Source organism: Leopardus geoffroyi, chromosome A2 (genome assembly GCF_018350155.1).
Source record: "Leopardus geoffroyi isolate Oge1 chromosome A2, O.geoffroyi_Oge1_pat1.0, whole genome shotgun sequence".
NCBI classification, from domain to species: Eukaryota; Metazoa; Chordata; class Mammalia; order Carnivora; family Felidae; genus Leopardus; species Leopardus geoffroyi.
In genome coordinates this window covers 5,298,710-5,316,684 of record NC_059331.1, presented here as the reverse complement: position 1 = coordinate 5,316,684, position 17,975 = coordinate 5,298,710, and the positions used below count along the sequence as shown (strand labels likewise).

The 17,975-nt window shown below is 42.2% G+C and overlaps 1 protein-coding gene across 1 annotated transcript in view; it reads right to left on the bottom strand.

Moving 5' to 3' along the window:
* Positions 1 to 106: 106 nt before the first annotated feature.
* Positions 107 to 17,975, bottom strand: part of LOC123605215 (adhesion G protein-coupled receptor E4-like) — a 78,667-nt gene continuing 60,798 nt past the window's right edge. The window contains exon 17 of the mRNA XM_045491778.1: positions 107 to 551. Within this exon, the coding sequence (XP_045347734.1) occupies positions 315 to 551 (237 nt within the window). The 3' untranslated portion in view covers positions 107 to 314. The remainder of the gene's footprint in view (positions 552 to 17,975) is intronic.

Here is a 17,975-nt window from a genome sequence, read left to right as displayed (position 1 = left end):
GTGTCTCCCTCTCTCTCTGCCCCTCCCCCGTTCATGCTCTGTCTCTCTCTGTCCCAAAAATAAATAAACGTTGAAAAAAAAATTAAAAAAAAAAATAAAATAAAATTATCAGCTCACATGTATTCCCATTTCCCTAGTTTGCCTCTCTGTGGTGGCACCTATTGTAGCCCAACATCATATTCCATGTCTATTTGCTTATTGTCTGCTTTGTTTCCTGGGGTGCCCACAGCACCTACAACAGAGCAGGTAGTAGATGTTCAATACATGGGAGTTCATACATATATTATTACTTCCTCATGACAAAGACACCGTGCTTACTTAGTATGTATCCCATAACTGCTGTGTCCAACACCTGTAGACACAACTACAATCAGAGCTGGGACCCCATAGCCAAAAGGGTACATGAATTTCTTGAACTTCCCCGTAATGATGTAGTTGGCCACCTTGAAGTTTCTGACAGTTAGGAAAAGCTGTAGCCCTTCAAGGAGCATCCAGGTGAAGGAGGCCAGGTAGAGGTAGTGCGGCACACCAGCGATGATGGAGCACAGCACCTGCAGGGGAGACAAGGGTTGGGAGAATCTGATGGGTGCATGGAGAACAATGTCCACCATTCCCTGGGGAAAGGGGGATGCGAGGTAGACAGAACACAGTTGAGCAGAGCAGGATGCTTAGGTTGACTCCTGATACTTCTCTGCATCAGCTCATGGTGGCAAACTCAAATGCCTGTGGAGGGTCAGGCAGGCAGCATGTATCTGTCAAACAGGCCACCTTTAGGGAATGAATAAACAGGGGTTGGAACTGTGCCACGTGACCCATCTGGAAAGCCACATTACTTTCAGCCCCAGCAATGGTTTCCACACAAGAATGTGAGCTCAATATCGCCAGTGCTTCCATTCTTAAAAAAAAAAAAATCAAAATACAAAAACCTGGAAATCTGGATTGTCGTGCAAAATCTGTTTTTAAATGCTGGCAGCTTTTTTTTTTTAACGTGGTAAAACATACAGAACACAACACAAAATTTACCATCTTAACCATTTTTGAGCAGATGGTTCTCAGTCCAGTGGATGCTTATGAATCTTAACCACCCTACCTGACTGCGTGTCTCACTTGTAAGGTAAATGAGAAGAGGAAGGAAAAAGATCATTTTTGATGTCAAGGCAATGTGATTTCCTGGAGAAGAGACTATATCTATTGAATTCCCAACTAATAGTTCTTTTGTCCCTTGTAATTGTCCTCATCACCATCACAGATAATGTTGACAGATATCTACATTTGCAGGCACCATTGTACAGACTCGACATAGAATAACTCGGTTAACCCCCACAGCAATCTGTGGTGTAGGTTCTGTTACTGTCCCAGATTTATGTGTTAGGGGACAGAGAAACAAAGAGGTTAAGTAACACCCCCCCCCCCAAATATAGTATGTACACAAAAATGTTGGCTGACTGTTCTTTGAATGACACATAAAAAGATTTGCCCTATCAAGCTTTACTATAATGAACAACTTTACTATAATGGGCCCCACTGGGAGGTATAAACGGGGCCAAAATACTTTCACACAGTCATTCAATCATGCCCACAAAGTTTGATTACATGCTGGAGACAAAGTCTGTTTCTCTCCTTAATCTAGGTCTAAGGGTGTTTGTAAGAAAAAGAAGATATCCTATGTTCAGCCAGGAGCTGGAAAAGAGGGAATGGTGTCTGAATACTGCTTAGGAATATCTTTGATAGGAAATAAAAGGGCAGCAAAAATATATTCTAAGTGCTCACCACTGCTTGTGTCCTGAAATTCACATCTAATTGCATTTTTTTTTTAAAAATCAAAGGTCAAGCCTAAAAAGTAACAGTATCTAAAGTTTGGGGATGCTTACCATGTGTCAGACTTTTTTAAAAAAGCTTCTATTATGGTAAAAAAAAAATGCATAACATAAAATTTACCATCTCAACCATTTTTTCAGTGGACAGTGCAGTAATGTTAAGTATATTCACATTGTTGTGTAACCCATCTCTAGAATTTTTCCATTCTGTAAAACTGAAACTCTATACCCGTTAAAACACAACTCTTCATTTCTCTTCCTGTACCACCTGGCACACACCCTTATACTTTCTGTTTCTATGACTTTGACTACCCTGGGGACCTCATGCAGGTGGAATATTACAGTAAGTAAATACTGTCTTTCTGTGTTTGGCATATTTCATTTAGCGTAGTGTCCTTAAGGTTCACCCATGTTGTTGCATATATCAAAATTGTGTTTCTTTTTAAAGTGAAATACTATTCTGTATTATTTCATATGGTAGTACTAGGTTCAAGGTTTTGAGGAGCCATCATACTATTTTCATAGTGGCTGTGCTATTTTATATTCCTAACCAGCACTACACAGTGGTTCCAGTTTTTCTATGTCCTCACGCTGTTTTGTTTTTATATAATATGTATACTAATGGATGTGAGGTGATATCTCATTGTGGTTTTGATTTACATTTACCTAATGGTTAGTAACATTCAGCATCTTTTCATGTGCTTCTTGGTCATCTGTATAGCTTCTTTGGAGAAATGTCTTTTCAGATTCTTTGCCCTTTTTTTTTTTTAAATCGAGTTATTTTGTTCTTGTTGAATTGTAGACATTCTCTATGTATGCTGGATACTAATCCATTATCAGGTATTTTCACCCATTCCCTGGGATACCTTTTCACTCCATTGACTGTATCCTTTCACATGCAGAAGTTTTTAGTTTGATATACTCCATTTGTCTATTTCTACTTTTGTTTCCTGTTCTTTTGGGGTCATACCCAGAAACACTTGTGGAATCCAATGTCATCAAGCACTGCTGCTATGTTTCTTCTAGGAGTTTTATAGTTTTAGGTCTTACATTAGGTCTTTGATCCATCTTGTGTTCATGTTGTATATGGTAGGTGTCCAACTTCACTCTTTGGCATGCAGATATCCAATACTCCCAGTACCATTTGCTGAGGTTGGTTAGTATTTTAAGGGCTTTATATACATTGACTTATTTGTCCCACATGTCAACAATGCATGTTGCTATTATCAGTAGCAAAACCACAGCATTCTGGGCTGAACTCAGCATGGAAGGCTGGTAACTTTCCTAAGAAGTGAGTGGGAAGGGAGGTGGAACTTGAATGCATACTGTTCAGCTCCAGAAGCTATAATCTCCCTTTAGTGGTTTAAAAAATATCCATCAATTCTTGGAGCACCTGTGTGGTTCAGCTGGTTAAGCATCTGACTCTTGATTTCAGCTCAGGTCATGATCTCATGGTTTGTGTGATTGAGCCCTACGTCATGCTCTATGCTGACAGTGTGGAGCCTGCTTGGAATTCTCTCTCTCCCTCTCTCCCTGCCCCTCCCCACCTCCAAAACAATAAATAAATAAACATTTTAAAAAAAGAAAAAATGTCCATCAATTCTTTGGCACTCCCATCAAAATGCCAAGCCTAGGGGCGCCTGGGTGGCGCAGTCGGTTAAGCGTCCGACTTCAGCCAGGTCACGATCTCGCGGTCCGCAAGTTCGAGCCCCGCGTCGGGCTCTGGGCTGATGGCTCAGAGCCTGGAGCCTGTTTCCGATTCTGTGTCTCCCTCTCTCTCTGCCCCTCCCCCGTTCATGCTCTGTCTCTCTCTTCCCAAAAATAAATAAACGTTGAAAAAAAAATGCCAAGCCTAATTCCACTCCCTTAAGTACAGTCTCTCACGGAGCACTCACAGAAGCGAGCTGCCATGCCATGAGGACATTGAGGCAGCTCTCAGAAAGCCCCAGGTGGCGAGAAAGAGGCCTCAAGCCAACAGCCACATGGGGGAACGACCTTGAAAACAAAGCCTTCAGCCTCAGTGAAGCTTTCAGGTGACAAGCCCCAGCCAACATCTTTACTGCAACCTGATGAAAACCCTTGAGCCAGAACCATCCAAAGAAGCCATTCTGGATTCCTCACTCCCAGAACCGAGTGAGATCATAAATGCATATCATTTTAAGTTACCAAGTTCTGGGGTAATTAGTTACACAGCAAGTAGAACCCCTTTGAAGAAAGCAGAATCATTTTTAATTTTGGCAAAGTTCTGAAACCTAGAAACTCTATTGAAATGTGCCTTGTATGATGCCTGCTTGTGACACTTAAGAAGCAACTCAAAAACACCTAAGGACTGTCACTCATCTCCTGTGCTAGCTCTGGATTGGTGCCTTCTTAAAACCTGACCACTTTTATTTGGACCAATTTGACCAGTCAGATCGGTCCAGAGCCTTGGAGGACAGTTGAGGGGCTGATTCTGAAGTTATCTCCCCAGTACAGCTCATGGGTACCTCAATTTCCAAGGCAACCACATCACCTTTGGCTCATTTTGGATTTTGCAACACCATGTCTCATAGATGAGTGACACTCTTTTTTTTTTTTTTTTTAAGTTTATTTATTTTGAAAGAGCACAAGAGTGCAAATGAGCAGGGTAGAGGCAGAGACAGAGAGGGAGAGAGAGAATCCCAAGGAGTCTCCTCCCTCTCAGTTTGGAGCCTGATTTGGGGCTTCATCTCACAAACTGTGAGATCATGACCTGAGCTGAATTCAAGAGTCAGACATCTAATTCACTGAGCTTCTCACCAGCTCTCACAGAGCCCCAAGTGAGAATCTACCTCATTTTTAAAGACTTCTCACCAGTGAATTCTTCGGCATGGAAATATTCTCATTTAATTACAAAATGCCTCCAGATGTAGTAGAGTCACCTGGTTATCACACACATTTTCATGGTAAAATGTGAAATTAATGGATATGGAGAGTGAGGTGTTCTTCCTGGATCTCGTTGTACCACTTACTACCTTGGAGTTCAGGTAGAAATCATGCAACTTTTCCTTCATCATTAGGTTTTCCTCAGATGCAAAGCTCTCATCAATTATGGGGACCAATAGAAGCATAAGATATAAATGCAACAGCACTTGGGATAAAGAAGAAAACTGCACCTAGTTTCAATGATGCCCATTTGATGGCAAAATAAATGATGTAAGGGATCATCTGTGTTAATGCTCATTTTTGAATAGGATGCTAGACCATTGGAAAAAAATAATTTTTGCTCCCATTTATTTAGCCTTTTGGGACAATTTGTCGAGCCATTCACATAAGTCATAATTATTTAATGTTTAATGTATTTTTTGTTTTAAATGATAATTTCATCCTTACTACCACTCTTTTTTTTTTTTTTTTAACGTTTATTTATTTTTGGGACAGAGAGAGACAGAGCATGAACGGGGGAGGGGCAGAGAGAGAGGGAGACACAGAATCAGAAACAGGCTCCAGGCTCCGAGCCATCAGCCCAGAGCCTGACGCGGGGCTCGAACTCACGGACCGCGAGATCATGACCTGGCTGAAGTCGTACGCTTAACCGACTGCGCCACCCAGGCGTCCCACTTACTACCACTCTTAAGATAAGCATAGGCATAATTTTCTTTGGCATTTTACAGTGAAGGAAAAGATTAAAGATATTAAATAACTAACTTTATGTTGGAGCTAGGAAAAGGTGAAGTCATTATTATATTCCTGAAAATTTTCAACCTAAGTCAATGAATCAATGGAAGGAATGAAGGGAGAGGGGAAGGAAAAAAGGAAGGAAGGCGAGAAAGCAGGAAGGTTAGTAGATAGATGAATGGGTAAGTAGATGGATGGCAGAATGGATAGAGGCATGGGTGGATGGATGGATGCAGGGAAGAATGGATGGGTGGATGAATGGGTGGATGGAGAGAAGGAAGGGAAGGGAAGGGAGAGAAAAAGAGGAAGAAAGAAGGAAGGAAGGGAGAGAGAAAGAAGGGGATACAGGGAAGAAATGAAGGAGGGAGCAAGGAAGTGAATGAGGAGGAAAAGACTGCTAGCAGGTAAATTCGCAGGAGAGTAAGGTCTCACGAAAAGTAATCAAAGAAAAATCGTAAAGATAATGAAAGATAGACTATGCACAGTTTTAAAAATGAGCTAGACAAATATAAAATCATTATGATGTACACTTGAAACTAATATAATGTTCTATGTCAATTATACCTCAAGTAAAAATTTTTAAAAATTATGTTTTTATTTCTATGTATTTTTTAAGTTTATTTATTTATTTTGAGACAAAGAGAGGGAGGGCAGAGAGAGAGAGAGAGAGAGAGAGAGAGAGAGAGAGAGAGAGCCCAAGCAGGCTCCCTCCTGTCAGCATGGAGCCCAAAGTGGGGCTTGGCCCCACCAACAGTAATATCATCACTTGAGCTGAAATAGAGTCAGACACTTAACCTACTGAGCCACCCAGCCGCCCCCAAAATTTTTAAAAATTGTAAAACTTAAATAAAAAAATAAATGCATAAAATATAAACACAGATATTCAGAAGTTAAAATAAGAGAGTGCTAAAAGGTTTGTCAACTTTCTCTAGGAAATTGGGAGCCATTCACTGTTCAGGTGCAAGGAAAAGACATTCACGTTTAAGAAAACCAGCCTTGAGCAGGGTGGAGGCAAGTTAAGCCAGGAACCAACCTGGGAAATCATTAATATCCCCTCTAGTCTTGCTCCAACACATCCCAAGTAAACAGAATAGGAAATTGGATGCTTTTCTTTTTCTGGCTATGAAAGCCCAATGCGAATCTCCCAGACTCTGGCTTTATATTGTCGTCGCAGAACTTACTAAGTAACACTAAAGGGCTTCTAGGAACTGCTTTATAGGAGCAACATGAAATTCCATTGGGAAGATTCTTGGACTACTGTCTAAATTCTAGGGCCGCCATTTACTCTACCTCCCAAGCTTTCCTGCTCAATGGTGGTTCAGTGAACATCCATGGTCTGTTTTTCCGCCTTCAGCCTGAATGTCTTCTTCAGTGTGCAGTTCTTAAGCATCCCTGTTTCAATGGCTAAAACACAGAGAATGTTTGGTCAACAGCAACATCCACTTGCCCGCCTGCTCCAATATGATAATCCTCTGCACCAAACACCAAAAAGAAAAGCCTGAATGCTCATGGACTGACTGCTCCTGAGTAGTGTGGAAAAAAAAGGCCAACCCCCCTGGGCATTTAGCCAAGTTCAAAAAGTAAACTAGGAATTAACCAGCCACCTTCACTCTTTATTACTATCATGATAAAATACACATAACACGAAATTTACCATTTTAACCATGGGTAAGCACACACTTCAGTGGCATTAAGCACATTCACATCCTCACCATCCATCTCCAGAACCTGTTCATCTTCCCAAATGGAAACTCTGTTCCCAGCAAACACTAACTCCCCTCCCCCAGCCTCTGGATCCCACCATCTACTTTCTGTCTCTACGGATGGGTCTCCCTTGGGGACCAACTATGAGTGGGATAATACAACATTTTTTCTTTTGTGTCTGGCTTGTTTCACTGGGCATAATGTCCCCAAGGGCCGTCTGTATTGTAGCAGATGTCAGAACGCCCTTTCTTTTTAAGACTGAATAATATTGCATTGTCTGGATGGACCACATTTTGTTTCTCCATTCATCTGTCCATGGTCACTTGGGTTGTTTCCACCTGTTGGCTACTGTGAATAATGTTGCTGTGAACATGGATGTATAAATATCTCTTTTAGTTCCTGCTTTCAGTTCCTTGGAGTGTATACCCAGAAGTGGAATTTACGGGTTGTATGGTAATTCTGTGTTTAAGTTTTTTGAGGAACCAAAAAAGTTCCATCTAGTTACACCATTTTACATTCCCACCAGCAATGCATAAGGGCTGCAATTTCTCCACATCCTCACCAATGTTTGTTATTTTCTGTTTTCTGATACTAGCCTTCCAAGTGGGTGTGGGCTGTTGCCCTTTGCTCTTCAAACCAGCACTGAATCACAGGCCAGGAAGGGAAGGCAGAGCAGACAGAACAATTTCCAAATCACCAAGAGAGGCAGTGCATTCAAAACGATGTTGGCAAGAACCATGGTGTTTGGGATTCAGATTGCTATGTGTGAGGTGCTATGGGTGACCTTGGGCCAGTGGCTTAATCTTCCCTATCTTCAATTTCCTCATCTACAAGATTGGGATAATAATAGCGACTGCCTTAAGGAGTTAGCATATGATTACAGGAAATCATTAATGCACATACCCTTTGGGCACCTATTATGAGCCAAGCCATAGTAGTGAATGAGACTGGTGAGGTCCCTTAGCCTCATGGATTGCAGAAAATATGCACTCTGGTTTAGCTCCCTTGCGTTTTTTTTTTTGTTTTTTTTTTTTTTGTTTTTTTTTTTTTTATTTTATCAGCATACACTCCATGAAAAGGGAAAGAGTGTACTCAGTGCTTCCTTTATGCACACCTTGATTAATGTCAGCATCAAGCTCTGAGAGAACCTTCCCACCCAGCTGTAGGTAACTGAAGTTTCCCTATGCCCTCTGCTGTCTGAGCCTAGAGCCATGAGGAACCACAAAGGACTCAAAATAATATACCCCCCATGGAATGAAATACCAGCATCTGCACACATTCGTATCAAAAATCAACCTTCCCGGGGGCACCTGGGTGGCTCAGTCAGTTAAGTGCCTGACTTCGGCTCAGGTCATGATCTCCCAGTTTGTGGGTTCGAGCCCCGCATCGAGCTCTGACAGCTGGGAGGCTGGAACCTGCTTTGGATTCTGTCTCCCTCTCTCTCTGCCCCTCCCCTGCTCTCACTCTGTCTTTCTCTCTCTCAAACATATATAAACATTAAAAAGAATTTAAAGGGGCACCTGGGTGGCTCAGTTGGTTAGGTGACTGACTTTGTGGGTTGGAGCCCCGCGTCGGACTCTGTGCTGACAGCTTCTGATTCTGTGTCTCCCCCTCTCTCTACCCCTCCCCTGCTCATGCTCTGTGTCTCTCTGTCTCTCAATAATAAATAAACATTAAAAAAAATAAAAAGAATAAAAAAAAAACCCTTCCATCCTTAACATTAAGAGTAAAGTCACATTCTTGGCAACATTAGTATATTTAAAATAGGAATAGCATATTTTACACACATACACACACAAACACACACAAAATAAAGATCATATGAATGGTATCACTGCAAATTTATTTTTTTTGAAGAGGAGGTTAGGATATCTTGACCTCTATATATGTGTGTGTATGTGTGTGTGTGTGTGTGTGTGTGTGTGTATATATATATATAATATACAATAATATACAAGTATAACATATACACATATAGGAGCATATGTAACATATGTATTTTATATAATGGATAATTATATATTATATAACATTTATATATACAAGATTTCTAGGTATAGAAACAGAGACTCAGTTAGATAAAGATACTAACCCAAGGCCATGCATCTACCAGGTGTTTTTTTTTTTTTTTTTTTTAACGTTTATTTATTTTTGGGACAGAGAGAGACAGAGCATGAACGGGGGAGGGGCAGAGAGAGAGGGAGACACAGAATCGGAAACAGGCTCCAGGCTCTGAGCCATCAGCCCAGAGCCCGATGCGGGGCTCGAACTCACGGACCGCGAGATCGTGACCTGAGCTGAAGTCGGACGCTCAACCAACTGCGCCCCCCAGGCGCCCCCCAGGTGTTCTTTTAAACCCAGGTCAGTCAACTACGTCTGGCCCTTAAGCAGTATACCGAGTACTTCTCAACCCAGGCAGTATATCAGAATCACTTGGGGGGCTTTAAAATTACTGATGCTCAGGCTCCATCCCCAAGTGGGTCTTCCACTAGTATTTTTCTTTTTTTAATGTCCCACATGATCCTAATGAGCGTCCAATGCAGGAACCACCTCACTGAGCATGGTGGAAAAACCAAGATGGCACTCCATGACCCACTCCCCAGTCTCCTGGTATCCACACCTTGGTGGAAGTGCTTCCCTTTATATTTGGGCTGGTCTGGCAACTTGCTTCTGACCAATAGAATGTGGTGAAAGTGATGGGGTATCATGTTCATGATTATGCTATGTAAGGCTATAACTCCCACCTTGCTAGCAGACACTTTCTTACTGACTTTGATCAAAAAAGCTGTCCTAGAAAGAGACCCACGTGGGCCTGGGGGAGGCCTCCAGCCTCCGGTCAGCAAGAAACCAAGGCCCAAGACATCCCACAAGGAACTGAATCCTGCCAACAAACCATGTGACCTTGGAAACAAATTCTCCTTTGTTCATGCCTTCAGATGAGACTCCAGACCTGGTCAACACTTTATTTCAGTCTTGTGAGACACCCAGAAAAGCCATGCCCTGACTCCTGACTCATGGAAACTATGAATTATAAGTGTGATGTTTGTGGTCCCTTGTTATGCAACAATCCCTAACTAATACACTAAGCTAGAGTAGCTTTCTCTGACTCTCCAGAATCATAGATGGTTTATATTATCTTCTTGCTGACCTGTATTTCCTCGAAAATTTTTAAGACATAAAGAGATGTCTCTAATCTAAAATTAAAGCCACATCCTCTTTATTTCTTCTGACATCGTAGTACCTAATGAAATTGGCTAGCTCCAAACTTTGGACTGTGGGTCCATGAAGAAAACAATAACATCAATGAAATTCCAGAATGACCAGCTGTCTGTGTACTGGTTGAGAGAAGAATGCACATTTGGACCAAGTTGGAGAGTCCAATTCCTGGCTCTTCCAACATTTAGGAGGCCAAGACCTTATACACTTTTTTTCTGAAATAGAGGTGGGAACATCTATACTCCAGCACAGCCAGGAGGATTTTGTGGGGTGATGTACAAACTCGTTAGAACAGACCTGGCAATGGGCAAGGGGAGATGTGCTTACCAGCGTTGTGATTCCTTACTCATACTGCCTTTCCACCTTCCGGTGTTTCTTCCATATCTCTGGATGCAGCTGCAAGGACAGCCCTCCTCCACACTCTGCAGGTAGAGCTTAAGTAGCACTGCTTTCTCTCTGTGCTTTCCAGCGGTTAACTGGGAAGTGAGGTTTGTGAGAACAAGGTAGGAATCCCTGATGCCCTGTCAGAAACAAGGCTTGTTATATGAAGGGAAGAAGCCTTTGCAAGGTCAACGTCCTTTACTCAAACAAATTTGAGCTTGCATTTTGGCAGGATAAATCTACCAATAGCCCGGAAGCCCAGTATCAGGCACTGGAAGAGCAAAAGCATGCTTGGTTAACACTTATTCCATAATAAAACCGGTTTGCTCCTCTTAGACTTCTGTGGCACATCTTTCTGGGTTAAGATTTTTGCTTTTCACTGCCTTTCCCCAACATTAAGCCATGTGATAAAGAAAATTTGACATGAACCATGAAAGAGGAGGTATTTCCTCTCATTGACAGAGGTTTGAGAGGGCTTAAAGCTTTTCTGGGACTGTCCCACACCCCCCTATGTATGAGCTCCGAAGTATCTCTGTGAAATAAGATTCCCCTGAATTTGCAAACCCCACTTGAGACCAATTCTGAGAATCTTCACTTGATTCATATCCTAAGAAGGGAAGTCCCAGTAGACTCAGTTCCTTAGCATGTCTGTCTTTCAATACTTTCCAGTTTTATAGTAGTTTTTGGTTTTTATTCGGTTAAGTATCCATCTACACTGGTCAAATATTCCAAAGTTGTAGTTATGTAGGATGAATAAGTCTTGACACCTAATGTACAGCATGATCACTTTAGTTAATAATACTGTAATATATATTGGACATTTGCTAAAAGATTTCAGGCACATTCACATGTGTGTGCACACACACACACACAGGTAAATGTGAGGAAATGGATATGTTAATTAGCTTGAATATGGTAATCATTTCATTATGTATATGTACATCAAACTATCATGATGTACTCCCTAGATATATAAAATTGTTGTTAAAAGACATTTTAGGGGTGCCTGGGTGGCTCAGTCAATTAAACATCCAACATTTTGATTTCAGCTCAGGTCATGATCCCAGGGTTGCGGGATTGAGCTCTGTGTCGGGTTCTGTGTTGGGCAGGGAGCCTGCTTAAGATATTTTCTCTCTCTGTCTCTCTCTGTCTCTGTCTCCTTCCCTCCCTCCCCCTGTGCTCTTCCATGCCCCCACCTCAAAAAAATAAAAGGACATTTTAAACAACACATATGGATGAGTTTTAAAAAAAATTTTAATGTTTATTTATTTTTGAGAGAGACAGAATGTGAGCGGGAGAGGGACAGAAAGAGAGGGAGACACAGAATTCGAAGCAGGTTCCAGGCTCTGAGCTGTCAGCACAGAGCCTGATGCAGGGCTTGAACTCATGAACTGTGAGATCATGAGCTGAGCCTAAGTCGGACACTCAACTGACTGAGCCACCCAGTCACCCTTTATAGATGAGTTTTTTAGTGGAATTTTAGGGTGGTGAAACTACTGTTTGTTACTATAACAGTGGATACACGTCATCATACATTTGACAAAACTAACGAAGGTACAGCATCAAGAGTGACCCCTAATGTCAACTATGGACTTTGGGTGATATTGACATGACATTGTAGGTTCACAAAAGGACCATCTGGTGCCAGATGTTGATAGTGGGTGAGGCTGTGCAAGGAGGGGGTGGGGGTATATAAAAATTCTCTATTCCTGCTAAACATTGTTGTGAATCCAACACCGCTCTAAAAAACAAAGTCGGGGCGCCTGGGTGGCTTGGTCGGTTAAGCGTCCGACTTTGGCTCAGGTCATGATCTCACGGTCCGTGAGTTCGAGCCCTGCATCGGGCTCTGTGCTGACAGCTCAGAGCCTGGAGCCTGTTTCGGATTCTGTGTCTCCCTCTCTCTCTGCCCCTCCCCTGTTCATGCTCTGTCTCTCTGTCTCAAAAATAAATAAATGTTAAAAAATTTTTTTAAATAAAAAAAAAATAAAAAACAAAGTCTACTTGGGGCGCCTGGGGGACTCAGTCACTAGAGCATCTGACTTCTGCTCAGGTCATGATCTCGCAGTTTGTGAGTTTGAGCCCTGCGTTGGGCTCTGTGCTGTTGGCTCAGAGCCTAGAGCCTGCTTTGAATTCTGGGTTTCCGTCTCTGTCTCTGTGCCTTCCTTGCTTGTGCTCTCTCTCTCTCTGTCTCTCAAAAATAAATAAATATTAAAAAAGCAAATTAAAAAAACCTCTTAAAAAAACACAACAAAGTCTACTTAAAAGGTGGTGTGTGGGGATGTTGGTAGAGAAAGCATCCATTTGCAACTAGAGCCAAAGGAAGGAGCTCAGACCTGCAAGGACAGAGTGGTGTTTCCCTCTCCACAGCTGGGGGACAGCCTTGACAAATGGGCACAAATCTGTCTGCTGTTGTTTGGGAACTGCTCCCTCTTAATATCCATCACAAATCTAGTCCATCACCCCCACCTCCATAAACCCCCAGTTTGTTCTCTATCTTTAAGATTCTCTCATGGTTTGTTTCTCTCTCTCTTCCCTCCACTACCATATGTTTTTCTGTTTTGTTTCTTAAATTCCACATATGACTGAAATCACGTGGTATTTATCTTTCTCTGACTGACTTATTTCACTTAGCATAATTTGTGTAGAACCACAGAAGACCATGAATAACCAAGCAGTCCTGAAAAAGAAAAACAAAACTGGAGGCATCATGATTCCAGATTTCAAACTAAGGTATAAAGCTATGGTCATCAAGACAGTAGGGTGCTGGCACAAAAACAGGTGCATAGATCAATGGAACAGAATAGAGAACCCAGAAGTGGACCCACAACTATAGGGTCAATTAATCTTTGACAAAGCAGGAAGAATATCCAGTGGGGAAAAAAAAGACAGTCTCTCCAACAAATGTTGGGAAAACTGGATGGTGACATGCAGAAGAATGAAACTAGACCACTTTCTTCGACCAAACACAAAAATAAATTTAAAATGGATGAAAGACCTAAATGTGAGACAGGAAACCATCGAAATCCTGGAGAACACAGGCAGCAACCTCCTTGACCCTGGCCACAGCAACTTCTTAGTAGACACATTGCCACAGACCAGGGAAACAAAAGCAAAAATGAGCTATTGGGACCTCACCAAGATAAAAAGCTTCTGCACAGGGAAGGAAACAATCAACAAAACTAAAAGGCAGCCTACAGAATATTTGCAAATGACATATCTGATAAAGAGTTAGCATCCAAAATCTACAAAGAACTTATCAAACTCAATACCTCCCAAAAAATAATACAGTGAAGAAATGGGCAGAAGACATGGATAGACAGTTTTCCAAAGAAGACATCCACATTGCAAATGGACACATGAAAAGATCCCCAACGTGGCTCATCATCAGGGAGATACAAATCAAAACCACACTGAGTACCACCTACACCTGTCAGATGGCTCACATTAACAACTCAGGCAACAACAGATGTTGGCAAGGATGCAGACAAAGAGGAACAGTGTTGGTGGGAATGCAAATTGGTGCAGCCACTCTGGGTAACAGCATTGGAGGTTCCTCAAAAAGTTAAAAAATATAACTACTCTAAGATCCAGAAGTTGCACTACTATTTACCCAAAGGATACAAAAATGCTGACTTGAAGTGGTACACGCACCCCAATGTTAACAGCAATATTATCAACAATAGCCAAATTATGGAGAGAGCCCAAATGTCCATTTACTAATGAACAAAGTTCTGCTTTTTAAGCAAAAAGTTTGATTGCCCTAGCAGTTAAACAAACCCCACCTTGGCTTTTTTGTATGAGTCAGTTCTGGTTGTTTGACGAAACCACTAGGACCCAGACTTTGCTTCTATTTCTTAAACCTGCCAGCTCAACTGTTGGGGAAGGTCATCGAAAAGATGTGACCACAGATTGACCCATGAGAAGAAACCAGGCACTCAGATCCTCCTTATTCTGACCCCTTTCCTTGGAATATGGGTTCCTGTTTCCCTTCCTGCTTCCAGAGGGTGTTCTAAGGACATAGCTTTGGGATATTGATGTGGTCTATGTGTGACTGAACCCAGTTAAGGCCTCCTCTCTTTCTATAAACTTACAAGATTTGGCAGATGAATGTTGGGATCCATTTGTCTTGCTCCTGCCCAAGACAAACATCATATGTAAGCTCCCTTTGCTTATTAAAACTGTGACCTCCATACCTGAAGGGGCCTGCCTCTTTCTGCAGTGTCTCCCTGCCCTCAAGCAAGGGAGCTGGTTTCAGATCACACCTGGGAACTTCCCAAGTGGGTTGTGAACCAACATCAACTCCAAGGTCAGCTTAAGGGGAAGAGCCCCCTCCCCTATACCCCAGAAACAAGGGGCCAGCTCAAAGATCCTGAGAGGTAGCAGGACACAGGTGGTCAGTTATGGATGTGGTTACTGCAGACCTCAAGTGCCTTCCCCAGAAGGAACTAAAACAGCTTGACCACTCCCTAACACTTTCGTCCCTGCTCACCTTGCCCTGTAACTCTGGCTTAGATTTTACCAGGGGGAAGGGGAAAGAAGAGAAGACACAATAGGAGGGCAGAGGGGAAGCGGGACCATTTGGACCCATCAGCGAGGGTGAGGCTCCTTAAACGCTGAAGAAGCAACCTGTCCTCTCCTGAATGTAAGACCGTGGAGTCCTGTAATTCCACCTCTCTGTTTAAGTCTATCTCCTACCAATCCAATTCAATAGTGGTGCTGAAATTGACCTCATAAAACCAGACAGTTGAATGGTGGCTACCAGGGATGGGGGGGAGGGGGTGGAAATGGGGAGATGGTTATGGGCACAAACTTGGAACTAGTACACAGGTAAGGTCTGTGATCTAATGCACACCATAGCGATGATAGACAACAGCACCGTATTATATACCTTAATATATGGTATTATATGGTAATATATGGTAATATATAGCTGACAGACCACATCTCATTTGTTCCCGCAACAAAATAGAAATGGTAATTATGTGATGCCATGGGAGTTTAGTTAAAGCTAAGGTGGTTATTCCATTGCCATATATAAGCATATGAAACCAACATGGTATACACCTTAAAGTTATACAATGTTATGTGCCAATTATGTCTCAAGAAGTTTTAAAAAATTAAATTTAAAAATAGTGGTTTTGATGTGGACAGCTACAACAGATCGAGCAGGTACACAGGGAAGGAGTCTGACCAACAGTGATAGCCAGGGTGAAGTAACCATTTACCCCTGATAAGCACCTTCCAGGTAGACTATCTCATGGATTCCCCCCTGACATTCTCAAGAAGCAGAGCCTCTTATCTGCCCCATTTTACAGCAAAGGAATCTGAGGGTCATAGTGGTTCAGGAACTTGCCCAAGATAACACAGCAGGTAAGCAACAGAGCCCAGCCTGTCACAGTGCTACACCCCCACCAGGCTTTTTTGTTAAGCGCTCCTTCACAACCTTAGTTTCTGAGATCTTTCCCCTTTTATTAACACTGTGATTACTACACCAACTGTCCCGGGGACCAAAAAGTGTCCTGTTTTGTGCCATAGAGAGAGGAGAGAAAGAGAATGGTAAGATTCCCTCACTGCCCATTTGGAACAGATTCTTTTAACGCTACACAGAGAATTCAATTCTCTTCCAACTCCATTTAAATGACTTGGGGCTCTCTGAAGAGCCTTATGCACTGGCTGAAGCTGTCTCCAAACTCCAAGTCCTCTGTCACCTTCTGATTTTCATATAGACATGCTGACAAGTCCAGAGAAGCAAGATATGCTATACTGAAACTTAAAAAAAAAAGGTCAGCCATATTAGTGGTCAAAATTTCATGGAGATTTTGACTTTTTTTGCCGATAAATTTTTCTATGAAGCTTCCCGCCCCCATTTGGCAGGTTTTTGTTGTTATTGTTTTAGCTCGTACCATTAAACTTTTTTTTTTTTTTTTTTTTTAATTCTCATGCCTTCCTTTAAGGTAAGGTGTTTCAGCCTTAGCACTATTGACATTTTGGGCTGGATAATTCCTCATTGCAGGAGCTGGGCTGCACTGGAAGGTGTTAGGTAACACCCTTGGCCTCCACCCACTAAGTGACAGGCACACTGTCACTCCAGATCATGACCACCAAAACTGTGTGCAAACATTACTGTCTGCTGTGGGGTTGCCAAATGGTCCCCAGTTGACCACTACTTTTGATATTCTTTGTACCTCTAAGGACATTGGACTTTGTATCTGCAAGCAAATAAAAACAATTTAAAAACTGACTGTGCCTATGTTAACACAGTCTTAGAAAGTTGGACATGCCCCTCTCAGGAACTGCCCCTCAGGCCAGCCCTCCATCAGATCCAGTTGAATACTATAGCTGTTCTAGAACCAAAGAAAATAAGATGTTTAACACTCACCACACAGGAGAAAGTTTCTCCTCTTGGTCATAGCTCCCCCACCTTCTAACTGATAACAGAGAGGGAACTGTAGAATCTTATTTCCTATTTCTCAAGGAGTCTTGGACGTTTCAAGAGGACCACAATTTGTTGGTGTAATTTCCACAGGTCAGGTCAAAGTCTAATTAAAGGCAACATCACAAATACAAATTTCTATACACCATGGGTATCCACATAATGCTCACCGCAGAATTCTCTGGTCACTTAATCACTTGTGGGACCCAGAAATAAGGACTAGGCAAGTAGAGCATTGCTGACGTTGGGGCACTAATGAGCCAAGGCAGCACCCACCATGCCAAAGCTGCATGTTTGGCAACATATAAAACATACCTGCACTCCTATGTGCATTGCAGCATTATTTACAATAGCCAAGATAAGGAAACAACCTGAGGTCTATCAAGGGATGAGTGGATACAGAAGATGTGCCATACACACACACACACACACACACACACACACACACACACACACACACACACACATACTAGTCATCCTGAAAAGAGAAGGAAATGTTGTCATTTGCAACAACACGAATCAATCTGGAGGATGTTATACTAAGTAAAATAAGACAGTCACAGAAGGACACATATGGCATGATCTCACTTATATGTGGAATCTAAGAAAGTCAAGTACCTAACAGCAGAGGGTAGGACGGGTCCAGGAGCTGGGGGCAGGGAGAAATGGGGAGATACTGGTCAAAGCATGTAAAGTTTCAGTTGTGCAAGATCAATGAATTCTGGGGGCATGGAGACTAGCGCTAACAATACTGGCTTGTATACCTGAAATATGCTGACAGGGCATCA